This window comes from Artibeus jamaicensis, unplaced genomic scaffold (genome assembly GCF_021234435.1).
Source record: "Artibeus jamaicensis isolate MK-2021 breed Jamaican fruit bat unplaced genomic scaffold, CSHL_Jam_final contig_793, whole genome shotgun sequence".
NCBI lineage: Eukaryota > Metazoa > Chordata > Mammalia > Chiroptera > Phyllostomidae > Artibeus > Artibeus jamaicensis.
Window position 1 is genome coordinate 9,345,847 of NW_026521975.1, and position 18,244 is coordinate 9,364,090.

The 18,244-nt window shown below is 48.6% G+C and overlaps 1 protein-coding gene across 4 annotated transcripts in view; it reads left to right on the top strand.

The window, feature by feature from the left end:
* The window catches only part of BDH1 (3-hydroxybutyrate dehydrogenase 1), a 93,899-nt gene extending 84,458 nt beyond the window's left edge, over positions 1–9,441 (top strand). For 3 of the 4 annotated variants that reach the window (XM_053672896.1, XM_037147421.2, XM_037147423.2), the window contains exon 7: positions 534–9,437. In XM_053672896.1, coding sequence (XP_053528871.1) covers positions 534–1,003 — 470 coding nt within the window. In that variant the 3' untranslated portion in view covers positions 1,004–9,437. Of the gene's footprint in view, positions 1–533 lie in introns of all 4 variants that reach the window. The other variant, XM_037147424.2, reaches the window with a different exon arrangement.
* The last annotated feature ends 8,803 nt before the right edge of the window (positions 9,442–18,244 follow it).

Below are 18,244 nucleotides of genomic sequence, written 5' to 3' on the forward strand. Positions count from 1 at the left end.
AGGGGCTGGACCTGTGGGAGGGCTGCTTGGAGTCATCACTCTTTTCCAGTGCCTGAGACTCTGCTGACATGTCCTAGTCCTGCAGACAGGTTCAGAACCCTGCCCCTGCCCTTGCCCCTCCCTGCTGGCTGAGAGAACGCTGCCAGGTGATAACATTTTGGGGGGAAGCTACAGCGGGAGCGGTGAGACACAGCTTAGTTGTGTGTTGCGCATTATACTGTGCCCTCCTGGTATGCAGGCCTGGTTCTTGCTCATTTCTCCTCCCCTGTTCTGCCCAGTACAGCCGGCTACCTGGAGAATATCAGGATTGTTGATGCTGATGTGTGGGCCTGAGCTGGCCTTGAGTATGACCAAGAAGGCCCCCTGACCTTGGGTGGTGCAGAAGGCCAGGCCCTCACCTGGCAGGCAACAAAATAAGTATCAAGGGCCAGGAGACCAGGGTCTAGCCAGGTCTCTAGAAACACGCCAGGCACAGGCCCTCTGCCCCACCAGGCAGTGCCTTCTGAGCAGGTGCTTGCTGTCTTCCTCTGTAGGCCGCGTCATCAACATCGGCAGCATGCTGGGCCGCATACCTTATCCAGCCCGCTCCTCATACTGCATCACCAAGTTCGGGGTAGAGGCTTTCTCTGACTGCCTGCGCTATGAGATGCATCCTCTGGGTGTGAAGGTCTGCGTGGTGGAACCTGGCAACTTCATCGCTGCCACAAGCCTCTATAGCCCCGAGCGCATCCAAGCCATTGCCAATAAGTTGTGGGACGAGCTGCCTGAGGTGGTGCGCAAGGACTATGACAAGAAGTGTTTTGATGAGAAGACCGCCACCATGCGTACCTACTGCAACAGTGGCTCCACTGACATATCCCCTGTTATCAACGCTATCACCCATGCCCTGACCGCTGCCAAGCCTTACACCCGCTACCACCCCATGGACTACTACTGGTGGCTGCGAATGCAGATCGTGACCCACTTGCCTGGGGCCATCTCCGACAGGATCTATATACACTGAAGAGTTTCCGGCTGGCCTCTGCCGGGAGCCCTGGTGGGAGGGAGGACGGAGCTTGGACAGTCACTTCTTCATTACCCACTCGTGGGTAATCCACCGTCCCTGGAGGACCCCACTGCCAGTTTTAGTGTCAGCCAAGGGGTTAGCCAGCCCAGGCCTCCTCGGTGCGGTTGCAGAATGATGGGCAGGGCCCCTATACCTCAGGGCAAACATGTTGCAACTACCTTTCTATAGTTGATTTCATACAAAGATTTTTTGGAAATATCTTTATATTAAAAGCAGATTTATTATAAAATAGAATCCAAATCCTTTACATTTTTAAGTCAAAATCCCCATTCAAAAAATTTATCTCATTGCATCCTGGAGCCAACCTCATGAGTAAGGGAACAGATTTCTTTCTTTTGTATGCAAAGAATTTGTAGCACAAATTGGATACGTGAATAATCTTTTTATTGCTTCTGAATGGTCCAAGCCACGTGTTCCTGTCCCTGCTGTAGCATTGCTTCACACTTTGTGTTACAGGGTGCTCTGGATCCAGCCGAGTCTCCTCCGAGAGCTCTACGGCCTTGCCCGAGCCTTACTTGCCACGTGCCCATCATTCACCTCTGCGTGTGTGTGGTGCTGGTGTGTGTGGCCATAGCCGGCAATTCAGAACTGTGTGGAGAGAGTGGGGACATTGTGAAGATTTCTACTTGCAGATTTCTCCAACCCCTTAAGACTTAGGACTGACTTGTGGAGGTGCTCTTTGGCTAAAAGAGTGGTTTCTGGTTTGAGACTGCTTGGTTTTGCTTGGGGCGGAAACTCCATTAATGGGGCATTCTTGGCAGGAGCTATGGTACAAAGGCCAGACACTGGCACCTTCTCCAGGTGTGGGTCTGGAGTCTCTTCCTGTCTTGTATGATGCTCACACTCACACATTCACACACACATTTGTTCTGTGGAGCTCAAGATGGCCTTTGTTGATGGCTTGCCTTCCTGCTGTGGCCCTATTTTTAATTAGGAAGCAAGGTCACTGATAGGTAGAGTCTGAGTTATCACTTCTAGGGTTTGGGTTTGAAGGCTGCTGTCCTTGAAATTTTCCAGGGTCTGATGTTTGGACCAAAGCCAGACACTACCCTCCTCCAGGTGGTTTGCAGGCCTAGGACTGGCTCCTGAGTGCTCACTCCCACAGAAAAATGGGCCCTTCCACTCTCCTTGGGACGGCCGGGACGGCCGCTAGAGGGCCCGCTGCCTCCGCAGCCTCTGCTCCCCGCTGGGAGCTTCCACTCAAGCCCGAGGTCTCTCAGCGGTTCCTGATCCCCACTGGCACAAACACGAGAGGCCCTTTAGAAACAGCGTTCCCGGGTAGCTGGGACTGGCCGTGGGGCTCAGGCAGTGCCAAGGAAAAGCAGGTCCCACAACGGGCAAATTCACCCTGCCCTTCGGGCCTTTGTGCCCTGTCTTCAATCATGGATGCCCTGTCCCAGCTCCGTTCTGCAAAGTGAGGCCAAGAGGGCCCGCAGGGATGACAGGGAAGGCAGACAGGTCTGAAATTCTCCAGAGACCAGAGGGACATTTGATGGCCATCATGTTTATATAACATTAAGATTCTTTTGTCTCACAAAGCTTGCCTTTCAGAATTGCATTTTCACATCTTCTGTTTTCATGCTTAATTTTATTAAAGGGAAATGAATGTAACACTTGTCACACAAGTGCATGGATAGCTGGGAACTAGCAGGAAGCAGAGATGGGCACATGCTCTAAGTTGGGTCCAGCAATAAGCTGAACACTGCAGAACCTGCCTCCAAGTCTGCTGGGGTCTCCAGGAGAAAAAGAAAACTGCTAGGCTGGCCTGCAGCTGCCCCGATTTTTAATTTTTATCCTCATGACTGAAAAGCACAGAGAACGTCCCTCTCCAGATAATCTAATGCTAGTTCAAACCTCACATTTACCATTCATTTTTTGGCAGCTTAGTGCCTGCAGAGGTGCAGGTCTAGTTCTGATCCTTACAAGAGCTCACTGAGGTGGGCAGAAGAGAAGAGATGGCTGTTCCCAAGAGGGGAAGCAACTCTAGCATCACAGTGGATCCGGGCAGACCCAGCACCAGCATGAAAGGCTCCCGAGTGCTGCTGTTCACTTACCTTGTGGCCCCGACAGCCCTGGGAACCTTCACTCATTGTCAGCAGAGAGCTGCCCCTCCTTGTGGGGTTGAGGGGAAGGAGGAGACTTTTCAGAGGCTGTCACCCAGGTCTCACCATCCAGTCCTGCCGGGAACCAATGACACTGCCTTAGGCAGGAGCACCATCTGTAGCATACACTCCTCGGAAGGATTCACTGGGTCAGGGAGGCTTGAAGATGCTTCTCCCGCTGTCTGAGCCTGTAGCACTGGTCTGGGCCCCTTGATAAGTACACCCACCTCCTAGTCAGCAGGTGCCTGGTTCAGGGATGAGGATTCCTGATCTTACTTGATCTTCCCAGGGCCTGTGAGGTGGGGAGAGAGTCCAGCATCCCTTGCCAGTCCCACTCTGCCACCCCTGTGGTGTGAACTTCAGCAGGTGGGTCTCAGTCCAGGGCCTCAGTTCGAGCCTCCTGCTGGAGGAGGGAAAGCATGTAGATAAAGCCTCGAACTTGTGAAGTGTCAGGAGAGGCTCAGGTTGCACCCTGGACTTTGCCCAGTGGCACGTCTGTCTGTGAGACCCATGGCCTGCTGTCTTCAGCAGGCACTAAGCCTTCCCTGATGGCTGGAGGCTGGTGGAGGGTTTTTTGCAAGATGCTCCTGACAATGCCTTATTACAGAGCTATGCTTAACGTTCTACCCCAGGACCAAGGGGCACTGTGAGCAGGTGACTGGCCTGGCCCTGCCTGCCTCAAGCTGCTTGGGCTGTGCCTCTGCTGCCCACAGCAGGGGGCGTGCCAAAGGGTCCCCACTTGGGAGGCCTGCTCACCACCTGATTTAAACAGTGCCCAGCTCCGCAAAGTTGTGCGAACCTGGTACAGGTGCTGCAAGCAGAGGCTCCCCCAGCTCAGGTGGCATCAGGCTCGGGCTGCCAAGCAACAGCCAGAGACATCTGTATAGTCTGGGCACATTACACAGCCAGTTCACCCCTTTCTCTCTCCGGATTCTTGCAGCGGCCCTGGGAGGTAAGCAGGGTGGAGTCAGTATCTCATTTTATACCTAAGCAAACAGACTACTCCAAGTCTCTCAGCAAGTAAGGGATTCAACTGGGAAGCCAAATTAGATTTAACCTCCAACCCAGAGCTAGTGATGCATGAAAATCATGGCAGCTGGCATCAGGATCCAAAATAAGAAGGAGGAAATGCATCCATTATGTAACAGTGGGAAAATCTGTACACACATGCCCAGTGACAACTGCAGTGTGCTGCCACGTGAGCCAGCTGCTGCTTCCCTCCCTTCTGGGCTCTGGATGCCACTACCTAGGAGAGAAGGTACTGGAGGCGCCCACCAGCAGCCCTCCAGCAGGAAGTCTGCCTTGTCTGGACTAACACCGCCCCTACCTGGGGCATTTCCAAGGGCTCTATGAACACCCTAACCCAGACCTTGGCAGAGAGATTCTGGAGCTGCTCATTGAGGGTTAATGAGCACAGAGCTTGAGAATCCTCAGGTGAGGAGATGGAACAAGCAGGACTATGGTGCTGTGTGCTCTCATGGAGCCTGAACAAACCAACCCCAGCACCATAAGGCCTTCACCATGTCGATAGGCACCAAAGGAGGTGGTTTCTGAGTGGTGACTTTAGAGGTATAGGGTAAGCACCAAGGACCAGGCCATGGGCTGGGGCTGGGAGAGGCTGCCAGGAACCCCAAAACTCAGAGAAGGAAAGATGGGGCTCAGCTCTCATCAAGCCTGAGTCTCCACTTCCTGGGGGCCTCCTGGGGGCGGGCCCAGATTTGAAACCCTCCAGTGACAGAGAACTCATCACTTCCCCCAGATGGTGTTTCCTTGGTTGGGGAAAATTTATCCAAAGACTGAGTGGAAATCTACCACCTCTAACTGAATTCCTTTGGCACTTGGCTTGACTCAGACCCACATGGAACAATTTAAATCTCAACTAGTCCACTGGATACTTGGAAATGGACCAGTCAGGTCAAGAGTCCAGGGCCCTCATTCTGCAAGGTTTTCATACCCCTCACTGTCTGAGCACAAGGTTGCAGCTGTGGTTATCTCAACCCTCATTCTTGATGACACACACCAAGCTGAGTGGCCACCTGAGTCCCCTCATGCAGCCAAAAGCTTTGACCCAGGTTTGAATACACTTGGGGAGCTGCTGGGAGGTCCTCACATGCACATGCCCCTTCACAACTAATCGAGTGTGCTCACAACTTATCTTTCATCTGACCCTCATAAACAGCTTGTGACTTAGGCAAGACCATATTCCCATTTTACAGATGAGGAAACTAAGTCTCAGGGAGGAACAGCTACTTGCCCAAGACCACAGAAAGTAGGAGAGCCAAGAAAGAATCCCAGGCCTTCCCTAGGACCCCTCCCTTTAGCCCCCAGCTGACCTCAGTCTCCCTCATCAGGGACCTTGAACTGGGCTATACTCTGCTCAGTCAGAGGCTGACCATGTGGCCTGTGAGGTGTGGGGAGCATTAAACTCAACTTTTTCCTAGCCCACAGTTCTTCAGAAAGCAGCAGAGAAGGGAGGCTGAGTCTCTCCTGCATCTCACCGCAACTGTGTCCATTGTGTCTATGGGATCTGGCAGTGGCCTGAGCACTACGGAGTGCTGGAGGTGTAGAAAGCAGGGCCAGGAAGTATTCTCAGGACAGTGGCTGAGGACCATCCTGGCCTTGGCATCCATGAATATATGTTAGAGCAGAGAGTATAAATGGGAACCAACCTTAGGGGATGCTGAGGCCCCCAAACACCTTGTACTGTTCTCTCAGTGAGACTTAATCACTCTATAAAATGTAAGGCTGCTTCCACTCATCAAATTATAGATGAGCTTAATCACAGCTCCCTGAGTAATCACATTGGGGTCCTTCAGAAATAGCAGTGAGCTGGCTGCTCTTCTCAACTTCAGCTGCACTCAGCCCTACCCCCACCCCCACCTCAACCCTGTTTCAAGAGGAACTGTCCATCTTCCTGGGGTTGTCGGTGCTGCTAAATGGTGCTCTCAGATGATGTGAGCTGACTTGACAGACTGCACTGGGCTCTGTGGCTACTGCCACTACTGGCTCACTGGGACCACTCCCAGCCAGTGAGCTTCTGCTGGACCCCTGGCTGTGAGCTCTGCTCCCGGGTTGTTTACTCTCTCTCTCCTAATTATATTGTATTTTGGCCAAAAATTTTGACTCAATGTTTGATCAAAGGTATACAAAGTGTTATGGGACTTACCATAAGGAAAAAAGAAAGAACATGGTATTGAATAGAAATTTAGGGAAATTCAAGGGCACCTTCAAGGAAACAGGGTAAAGAGCAACAGATCACTAGGACCTGATGAAAGTTCTATGACATTATAAAGGGCATCATAAACTTCCCTGTGGACAGGGAGGGTCAATAGACTTGTTTCAATGGAACAGACTGGCACGTGATTTCAGGGGATATTGATGGGAATGGAGGAGCTACTGCTGATGATAATACAAGTGCCCTCAGTGTTCCCATATTCAGACATCAACCCTATGCTTAGTAGCATCTGTTTTCACTCCTTGTTCCCTTTATTATTTGAGTTTTTTCTCTGTGGCAGGCCCTGTCCTGAGCAGGAGTGTCCAAGGCAGGCATCCCACTGCCCTCCCAGAGCTCAGGAGGCCAGAAAGTTTAACCCAAGGTGACAAGTGCCATGATTTGGGGGAGGAAATGAAATGCTTTTTTTCTACCAGAAATACATAAAACTTAAGCTACACACAACTTAATTTGTCTTCTTCCCTGCCCAGCCTTGGAGCTTTAGGTCAATGGCATACTGAGGTCTGTCCAGAAAAAAGTCAAACCATTGTTAATATAACAAGAATGGTTTGCACAACATCGTGTAACCTGACAGCCAAGGAGAGTGGACTGGAAGGTGTGAACAATGACGACTTCACTGTGCTAGTCAGTGAGGGCAGTAGATGCCATTGAGTGAGCATGTGCACTGTGTGTCCATTGTATTCAACTGATTGAGTGAGTAGAGCAATGGATCCGCATCAAATTTTGCATTAAGCTTGAACATTCAGAAACTATCTGGATGACTCAGAAGGCCGCAGCTATGGACAGCTGGTGATTGGCAGCTTCGTCATGACAATACTCCCGCTTCATGCTTCATATCTCACACAGAGTTTTTTGGCAAAATGTCAAATCACCCAGGTGACTCAACTGCCCTGGGTTGAGTCATCTCAACAACCCAGATTTGGTGCCCTGCAACTTCTGGCTTCTCCCAAAACTAAAATCATCTTTGAAATGGAAGAGATTTCAGACCATTGATGATATTCAGGAAAATACGATGAGGCAGCCGATGTAAAATGGGAGAACTGTGTGAGGTCCCAAGATGCCTAATTTGAAGGGGACTGAGGCGTCATTGTCCTATTTACAATGCTTCTCGTATTTTGTATCTTCCTCAATGAATGTCTTTGTTTTTCATGTTACATGGCTGGATACCTTCTGGACTAACCTTGTATGTGAGGGACCATGAATGGGCAAGGGTCTTTCCCTTGCTCAGTTGTTTAGTGCTCAAGTACCTGGCTCCCAGCTGCCTAGCTGGCCTAGACAAGCCAGAGGCTTGGGGCAGAGATTGCTACAGGTCTCTGATATCCAGTCTTCTCTTCTATAGGAATATATACATCAACATATGGCTGGGCCCATGGCTATCTATAATAAAGACTATACTTCTAAGATTCCCTTGCAGCTAAAGGTGATCATGTGACTATGTTCTGGCCATTGGCATATAAGCAGACATAGTGTACAACAGCCTTCAGGAACCTTCCTTAAGAGATAGCTATAAGCCCCCTTTGGCTCCTTCAACCCTTCAATTCTACTGCCTTAAACTTGGATGCTGCCATCTTGGACCATGAGGTCAAAATCATGTATGGACATTACAAAATAGTGTCTGGATGCCAGACACTGGAAACTACTTTCCACTCTTGACCACTCATCTTGATTTTACGTGAAAAGAAATAAACTTCTGTCTTTTCTGTATTACTACTATTTTGGAATTATTTTTTTCTAGGCAAAGTAAACCCTAGGTAACATAGGCCCCAGCTGGACCAAGGATGGGAAAGCCATTGCACACACCTAGGGGCAGGAAACCACATTTGATAGCAATAATTATAAGCATTTACTGAGCACTTCCTATGTGCCAGTATGTGCATTATTCCATTTGATCCTTCCAGTAATACTAAGAGGCAAGATTTATAATCCCAATTTTATAGATGATTTAACTGAAGCTTAGGTTTAAATACCTTACCTAATCAGTCAGAAAGTGACAGGATTCAGAACCAGACTCTCTTTAACTCCTGAGCACAAGCCCTGACTGTTTCTCAGACAAAGAGCAGGGTTCCTGCCAAGCTGGCTGCAACCTCCCTGACCTCTCTTGGGCCAGTGGGGGCTGTGGCTCAGCTCAGATGGAAAGGAGGCTATGACTGTGCTGAAACTGGTATAAATCGGGCTGAGACTGGGCCACCAAAAGTGTAGTACTTATCCCCCAACACAAAATTCTAAGACTTGAAATATTTTTGAGGCCTAGCTCCTCTACCTAATGAAGATGTTCCCTCAAGAGCATCCCCAGGCCCTTGCTGGTGTGGCTCAGTGGATTGAGCGACAGCCGGCAAACCAAAAGGTTGCCGGTTCAATTCCCTGTCCGGGTACATGCCTGGATTGCAGGCCAGGTCCCCGGTTGAGGGTGTGTGAGAAGCAACCCACTTATGTTTTTCTTCCACATTGATGTTTCTCTCATTTTCTTGCTCCCATCCTTTCCGTCTCTCTAAAAATAAATAAATAAAATCTTAAAAAAAAGAAGAACATCCCCAAGGAGATCATCTGCTTTGGGCTGAATGTTTGTTTTCCCTCCCCAGCCCCCCTTCAGATATTGAAATTCTATCCCTCAAAGATGATAGTATTAGGAGGTGGGGCATTTGGAAGGTGCTTAAGTCATGAGGGTATAGCCCTCCGGAATGGGATTAGTGCCTTATAAAATAGGCTCCAAAGGACTCCCCAGCCCCTTCCACCAGGCATGGGAGGACACAGTGAAAGGAGCCAGTTATGAGCCAGGAAGAGGACCCTCACTGGACCATACTGGCACCTTGATTTTGGACTTCCCAGCCTCCAGAACTATGAGAAATACATTTCTGTTGCTTATAAGCCACTGTCTGTGGTACTTTGTTACAGCAGGCCAAGCTAAGAAACCATCTCTTAGATGGCTCAAGACTCTTCTTCTCCCACCTCCTCCTCCTCTTCTTCCCTCTTGATTTTCTTCCTTCTCCTCTCCTCTTTCTCTTCTGACCCTCACTCCTCCTCCTCCTCTTCTGAGGACCATAGAGGTTGTACCAGAGGCCCCTTAGACAGCATGGCCTCCCCTAAATGATCTTTTGTTTATCTTCAAAGATTTCCATGGAGGATCAACCTCAGAATGTCTAAGACAAAGGATTCCACTAGATGAAGGGTGTCAAACTCATTTTCACCAGCAGCCATATCAGCCTTGCAGTTGCCTTTAAAGGGCAGAATGTAATGTTAGGGCTGTATAACTGTAACTACTCCTTAACAGTTAAGCAAGAACTCGATGTTGTTGCTGGGTAGAAACAAGGTGCCAGGCCGGATAAAACAAGCTGGAGGGCCAATTCAGCCCACGGGCCTTGTGTTTGCTACCTGTGCACTAGATAGTCAGGAACCCTTGATGCTCATCACCTTTCTGCTACCAAGTTCCCTTGTCGCTTGGGCAAGTCCCTTCTCCTCTCTGGGCCTCACTCTCCTCATCTTAAAAGAATAGTAATGATAACAATAACAACCATTCCTAACACACATTTTTTTCCTGTGACTCAGGCTCAACACGTTTAAGTGCATTACATACACTAATTCACTTAATTCTTACAATGACCCTGTGAAAACAATACTGTCTCCCTTCTCATTCTACAGATGAAGAACCTGAGACACAGGTTTTTAAGTTGCCCAAGGTCATGCACTACAAAGTGAAAATGAGAACAATAAACTCAAAAGAGGACATAAGTCTCATACAGAGTCTCAATGTAGTAAAGGTCAAAGTTGCGGTCCTGAGTAGAATGGGGAGTGAGTCTCAGCTCTCATCCCTTGTCCTCCCTTACACTATGGTGGAGGCCTCTCCTTAGTTGTAGAACACTGTGAAAGCCACAAAACTCTGTAGTCTCTGAAGGCCCCTCCAGCTCGAACATCCTGAGAGTATCTCATGGCCAGGAATAGCCAGGGCTTGGAAGGCCCTGAACATAGAGGATGTGGTGCTCTGGCAGATGCCAGCAGAGACTGGGGTGAGGGGTTTGCTCAGAACCTGTCTGCAAGTTCCTCTACAAAATGACCTGTCTCTTTTCTAGGTGAGCAAAATCTCCACCTGGAGAGATCAGGCTCAGGAACCTTTCACTCAACCTCAGCTCCTTTCAGAAAGCAAGTGTTCTTTAAACTAATGGCAACACCACTCCCTAGATCAGAGAAATGGAGGCAGCCATGTCATTTAGGCAGGCAGATGCCAGCGGGCATAGCTGCAGGACCTTCTGCAGCCTTCCCTGGTCAGCCCCCAGTAGCACCTGTCCTCTGCCTGGTTCACCTCTTCAGTAGCTCCAGAGGTGCCAGCAGCGGGGACCCTCCCACAGGAGGCAGCACATCCCAGCGATCCCAGTGGCCTTGGGATCCCTGCTGGTTCCACGCGTCTCCTCGTGAAGCTTACCTGTCCTGCCTCTTCCTGCCTCCCAACTGAGCAGCTGGGGTGCATTCCTCCCTCCTCTCTGGGCCACACGGATGTATATCAGAGGATAATTGCCTCCCTCAGCTCTTTTGGGACCTAGGTCAGATTTCTAAGTCTCTTAGCAACAATGCCCTGTGCCTGGTCTTCAGTCCCTGTCCACCTCTCCCATATTAATATGCTGGACTGATTGTGGGTCAACTGTGCCCACTCCCCATCCCAGGCTGTCAGCTTCCCAGGGCAGGAAGCCAACCCAAGAAGCCCACCAAAAGTCACTTTCTGCCTTGTGGCTCATGACCTGCCCTGTAACCACTGGTGGAAGACATTTGGGGCCCTTCTGCAGCTGAGTCAGTCTTATGTTGGCCACCAGCAAAGCCTGGCTGCCAGGTCTCAGAGGAGCAAGGGAGAAGGCAGAGCCAAGGCAGCTGGAAGGAATTCCCTTTTGTCTAGTTTTGCAGGGCCTGCTTCTGCTTTATTTCAGCAAGGGGCTCAGCACTTGGAAACATCCTGCCAAACATTCTTGTTTTCAAAGGAGACTACAGCCCCCAGTGCCCTAGTAAGATTTGTTCATTGCAACTGTGTCAATACATTGCCCCCATTTATTACCCCAGGCCCCCTTTCTGAGCCTTCTTCTTCAGGATGTGTAAGTAGTCTGGAAGTGGAAAAACCTTCCATTTTCCTTTGATGTGCCGTTGAACTAGAGACACCTGTGCTGAGGGTTAGAGGCCTGAGCTGAAGGTGGTTTGCAGAATTTGTTTGTTTTAACCACTGGTTTATTGTGTGGTTTGATCACATTCCATCCTCTCTTCAAGCTTCATTTTTTCCATCTGCACAATAAATCAGTGGTACTTCCTGGAGTCTCAGCAATTCTTCAGAAGTAGCTGATAAGGGGTTTGCTTTAAGATCTTATGAAAAAAGGGTTCTAATAAAAAAAAGTTTGGAAACCACTGGCCCAAATGATTTCACACCTGTGTCAAGGAATTATCTGTTTAGGTCTCTGACTGGAAACTTTTCTTTAGGCTTAATCACCACAAGGTCCCTGAGTCTCACATGTCTTCTCTAGGGGTGACCAGGCTGAGTACAACACTGGTGATTGAGGGGCATTGTAATGCAAAGGACCCACCGCCCTGGGGTAGCCCCAAGTAAGGAGAGGAATTAAATAACTCTGCAAAGCTTTCCTGCATCCTGAGGTTGAAGGTCTTTCTATTCCCACCCCTCCCTCCTGGTCCAGGCCCCCTCTGCCTTTTTCTCTTACAAGTAATGATGCCAGCAATGTGCTCTCATTGGACACAGCAAACCTATAATGGAGGGAGGGAAAGAAAGATTTCCCCCACTTTACAAATGAGAAAACAGGTTCAAAGAGAGGAAGGCATTGAGCAAAGTGACAAAGCAAGTGTTTGGGAAAATGGTGTAAGAATTCCAGCATCCTGATGACTTCAGGTGAGCCGGGACTCCTGCCAGCTGAGGGACAGTGCTGAGAGGTGTGATGCGGTGAGAGGGAAGATACCCTCTGGCTGAACCAAGCCACCCTCTTCAATCTGCTCTAACAGCCAAAACAGGCTGAGGCAGGAAAGTCTGCGATGTTACTTCTCTTGATCCCCTGGGATCCGCTGAACACTTCCTAGGGCTCCTGAGCCAAGACACTGTAAGAGACGAACAGAGCATGCTGGCTGGACCAGGCCACAGGTAGGAGGGCCCTGATCCCATGACTCCCCTCGCCCTTAACACATGCACACCTGGCAGTGAGGAGGTCCTCATCCATGGCAAGTTCCCTGGCACTGGAGTGCTGTTAGCTGAAGGGCTTTTCCTGCCAGCCAGTGCATAAGGCTCTGAGAATCTGCCTTGAGCATCACTGGCAATTTCTTAGCTTCCTCTACATTTTCTAAGACAGGCCTAGCATGTCCTCAAGGAACACTGAGTGGAAATCAATATTCTAGTCACATCTCTGGTGTCTGTAATCCCTCCCACTTGGGCTGCACTTGGGGTTTAGAAGCACATTCACACCAGACTGGGAGAGAGGCAGAGTAGACCACAGCTTTATCCCTGTTTTATAAATCGGACAAAACAGAGACTCAGGGAGAGGGATGACTTGTCCAAAGTCACACATGACATTAGAAGGCCCAGAACTGTAACTGAGCTGCTGCTGTGTTGGGCTGGTGGCCTTACTGTGTCAATCCCAGCAGCCTCTCTAACAAAGGTAAGACCAGAGTATCCAGAGTATCCACCCTCATTTCTGGCATTTCCCTACAACAAGCAGCCCCACTTACAATCAGAAAGCGGAGACGGGGTTGTTAGGGGACAAAAGTCACACAACTGACTTGGGAAAGAAATCTTTTCCATGCCCTATCCCAGCCCTGGCCAGCCCAGGGGAGTGGGGGTCAGAAGTCTGGGAACTGGTGTCTGGCTCAACAGCAGGTTCTCTGGCGGGCCATGGTCAGGAGGGCATTCCTTTCGAAGTCTGTAAAATGGGGGAAAGCACTAGAATCACTATTCTTAAATACCTCATATTGGGATTACCTAGGAAATTTTGTACAAGACTTTGATATTGGGGCTTCGCCCAGGCCTAGTGGACCAGTCACAGGGTTGGGCAAATCTGTGGGAACCTGCACTGTTAGCTGGTCCCCTGGGAGATTCTGAGGCCCCCTGAGAGCGTCAGACGGGATGGTCTCAAGGGCCTACCCTGCTCTGACATCCCATTATTCAAGGCAGCAGGAAGTGGTGGTTGCACTTGGACTCACTGCTGATATCCTCCCAGGTCTTATTCTTTATAGTAAACCCAGGATCCTAGAAGTGGAAGATATCTTGACCTGATTATCAGAGTGCAGTCTCTTCCAGGAAAAGTACAATTATGAGAAAGCCCAGGAGGGGCAGGATTTTGCATTTTCTCAAGGCCATGAATGAACCGTACGTTCTTCGGGCCTCTGCCTTTCAAGGTGTTTCCCAGACCACCACTCTGGGGTGTGTTAGGTGACTAAACCTACAGGTGTATCCTGACAATTGGATGATTTCTTTTTTTTTTTTAATTTATTTTTTTAAATTGATTATGCTGTTACAGTTGTTCTATTCCCCCCTTCATTCCCCTCCACCCTGCCCCCCATCCCCACCATTACCCCCCTTTAGTTTATGTCCATGTGTCTCAAGTCCTTTAGGTTCTATATTTCCCATGCTATTCTTGCCCCCCCCCATCTATTTTCTATCTACTGTCTATGCTACTTATTTTCTGTACCTTCTCCCCCCATCTCCTCCTCCCACTCCCCTGTTGCTAACCCTCCTTGAGATCTTCATTTCTATGTTTCCACTCCTGATCTAGCTGTTCTTTTAGTTTGCTTTCGTTTTAGGTGTGGTTGTTAATAACTGTGAGCTTGTTGTCCTTTCACTGTTCATGTTTCTTTAACTTCTTTTTTCTTAGATAAGTCCCTTTAACATTTCATATAATAAGGGCTTGGTGATGATGAACTCCTTGAATTTGATCTTATCTGAGAAGCACCTTATCTGTCCTTCCATTCTAAATGAAAGTTTTGCTGGATAGAGCAATCTTGGTTGTAGGTCTTTAGATTTCATGACTTGGAATATTTCTTTCCAGCCCCTTCTTGCCTGTAAGGTCTCTTTTGAGAAATCTGCTGACAGTCTGATGGGGACTCCTTTGTAGGTGATTGTCCCCTTAGCTCTTGCTGCTTCTAGGATTCTCTCCTTCATTTTAATTTTGGCTAATGTAATTATGATATGCCTTGGTGTGTTTCTTCTTGAGTCCAACTTTTTTGGTACTCTCTGAGCTTCTTGGATTTCTTGGAAGTCTATTTCCTTTGCCAGATTGGGGAAATTTTCTTTTATTATTTGTTCAAATAATTTTTCCACTGGTGGTTGTGTCTTTCCCCCCTTCTGGTACCCCTATAATTCGGATATTGGAGCGTTTAAAGATGTCCTGGAGGTTCCTAAGACTCTCCTCATTTCTTTGAATTCTTGCTCCTTGACTCTTTTCTGTTTGGCCATTATTTGCTTTCTTCTGGTCCACTCCATTGATTTGAGTCCCAGTTTCCTTTTCATCCCTATGGGTTTCCTGTGGAATTCCATTCATTTCCCTTAGTTTAGCCTTCATATGTTTCTCTAATTTGTCGGTATAATCAACCAGATCTGTGAGGATCCTGATGACCAGTGTTTTAAACTGTGCATCTGAGAGTTTTGCTATTTCTTCATCGCTTAGATTTATCTCTGGGGCTTTGAGGTCTTCCTGCGACATTTTTGGTCTGTTCTGGCCCTTTAAATATGAGAAGCGGCGCCTTGGACTCCCAGGTCACTGGGTTGTGACGCTGTATGTGGGGGCGGGGAAATGGCGGCGCCCTCTACTGCCGCAAGCCACGGGGACCGCAGGGCCCCGGTCCAAGCGCCCACTCCCTCGCCTGTCCGCTCGCCCGCAGATAGGCAACCGCAGTCAACATGCAGCACCGCCTCCCCACTGTCTCCTCAGCAGTCGCTCACCCGGTGGGTTGCTCGGTCGCTCACTAGGTCCAATCCTGGGTTTGGAACCCGTGCGTCTGGATTCGCGCGTCTGGATTCCGTGCCTGGGTCCGTCCGATCGGAGTCCTCCTGTGCAACTCCTCCCGAAACGCCGGTTTTGCCCCTTACCGGTCGGGCTGAAGAATTTGTTGTTAACGGACTTCCGAAAAGTTCAATTTTCCGTGTTCTGGTTGTGTTTTCTGATGCTAATATTTAGTTGTCCCTAAACTTGGTTGTGTGAGAAGGCACGGCACATCCACCTAAACCTCCATCTTGGCGGAAGTCCTGTGTCTACAATTGGATGATTTCTCTGGTGTGGCCTCTCCTCACAGATTTGTAGGAACTCTGATTCTACCCAAAGAGTATGTCCTGCCCCAAATGGCCACCTTTCCTCCTTGTTCCTGAGGAGCCACGAACTTCCATGATGCCAAAGTAGTCCTGCCGCTCCTGTGGTGTTGCATGTATGGCACCTATATGCTTGGCTGCACAGAAAAGCCAGATGTCACTGCCCTCCTGGCCCCAGAATCTACCAGTTATGGTTCTTGGCTGAAAACAACAGAAACTAATTCTGGCTGAAGTAAGCAAAAAAGGAATTTATTCAAGGATGTGGGGAAGCATTGAAACTCACCAAGAATTCGAGAGAACTAAGCCTGGGAAATAGGTAGAAACAGATGTGGCTGCCTCCTAGAAAGGCCCTTGCCGTGAAGATTCTTAAAAATTAAAGAGGGGATTTAAATGCTATGCATTCCACAAAAGGACACATTCTCTACTCACCTGTGGATGCAGAAACCCATACAAGTCTACATTCCAAAAAATATTGTTGGTGATTTTTGCTGTGGTTGTTGCCAATAACTACATTTCTGTTTTTCTAGCCACATTTCAAATCCTGTGTGGATCCCGTCTGAGAAGAATCCTACCACAAATGTCACCTTCTTTGCTCTGCCCTATTTTATCCCTCATGATGCTACACACACACAGCCAGTGGTTCTGCTGGCTTCTTGCCCCTGATTCTAGACCAACCTTTGTGCCCCTTGTCCCCACTCATACACACACCTTATCCCATGTGTCCCCAGGCCGTCCTACATTCCCAGAAGAAGGGCAGTTGATCTCCAAAACTATCCACTGAGATAGCAGCCTTTTTCTCCAGTCAATTTTCTCCCTCATCCAACTAATTAGCAAATATTTCCTGGCCACCTGCTATGTGCCAGTGACTGCGCTGGATGCTGAAGGTAGGATTCCCTATCTCCATGGGGCTTAGAGTATAGTGGGGGACACAGGTATTAATCAAAGAATCATACAATATCTTGTGATAAATGCAATAAAGGAGGAGCTCACAAAAACCTTGAATGCTTTAGTAAAGAGGCTTATGCTCCTTACTAAAGCAGATGCTTTCCTGCAAAGGTGACATTTGAGTTAACATGAAAAGAAAGAACAAAAGTTAGCCAGAAGAAGGGAAAAAAGGAAGGAAGGAAAAGAGGAGGGAGGGTGGGAGGAAGAAAGGAAAGGACAGAGGGAGGAAGGAAGGAAGGACAGAGGGAGGAAGGAAGGAAGGAAGGAAGGAAGGAAGGAAGGAAGGAAGGAAGGAAGGAAGGAAGGAAGGAAGGAAGGAGGGACATTCTAAGCAGAGGGCACAGCATAGGAAAAGGATTCAGAAGCAGAATGAAGCTTTTCTACTCCCAGAAGTCAAAGTAAGCAGGGTGGCTGGAGTACCTACTATGAGAGGAAGTGTCATGTTGGGCCCACATTACTGATTTTAGTTTTTACCAAACCAACAGGAACTGTTTTAAAATATATATACATGAGTAGTTGGAGCCTGCAGTGTGGAAAACAGACTGGAGACAGCAAAAGTGGATGAGGGGTCCTATGAGATTCAGGTGAGAGTTAATAGTGTGTTGTGCTACAAAGTAGTGGCAACAGAATAAAAAAGAGGAGGAGTTCAAGACATAATTAGAAAGTAAAATTGACAGAACTTGGTGATGAGCAGAATATGGGATGGGGAGGTGGGTGAGAAAAACCATATGTCTAAGATGACTCTGAGATTTGAGACTTGTGCTACCAGGTGGGTGATGTCAGGGGAACAGTCATTCCTCACTCCCCATGTTTCCACATGGAGGGACTCCAATGAGAGTAACACTCCTGAGCCCTGTCTTCCTGATTATATGATTGGGGCATTAAGGAAAAGGAACTGGGTTAGTGTGGCTCAGAGCTTTCTAGGTTTTCTAGTTATCTCTCCCTGTAGGTATGATCCACTTTGCTGTCTAGCCATGCAGTGAGTTTAATAGGGTCGGCTCTGTCCCAATGGAAGCGTGCAGCTTGGGAAGCAAGTTCAATTCAGTGTGGGATAACCAGTCCAAACCAACTCTGAACCATGGTTCAGACCTGGGAGTGGAAGAGGAGTGTCATTTTCTTGACTCCCCTTCACCCAGCCTGAATATTCAGAGGTCTATTTATTGAGGTAGGGAGAACTGGAGAGAGAACATGAATTCAATTCAACTCTGTCTTTTTTTCCTGGCCACTTTGATTTCTCAACTTTAGCTCAAATGTCCCACTAAATCAGTGTACTTGCCTATATGCCTCTTTTGTATAATCTTGTGGGCATTAACTACATCAAAATGTTATGTCTAAAATTTGCTTTGCTTTGGTAGATCAGCCTGGACGTTAGATCCCAGCAAGTTCTCAGAGAGGTGAGAGCCTGCACAGCATCCTGGGGGTAACAATAGTTACAGTAACAACTACCATGACTGAGCACTTAACACAAGTCCCATACTGCAGCCAAGGCTGTCTCATTTAATGTTTACAGTCCCCTCTGGGACAGCGCTTTTATTATCCCTACTTTATACCTGGAGGCACTGAGGCCCAGAGGGGTTAATTGGCCAGAGGCAAGACCACCTGGCTAATGAGAGGTGAATCTGAGTTTCCAA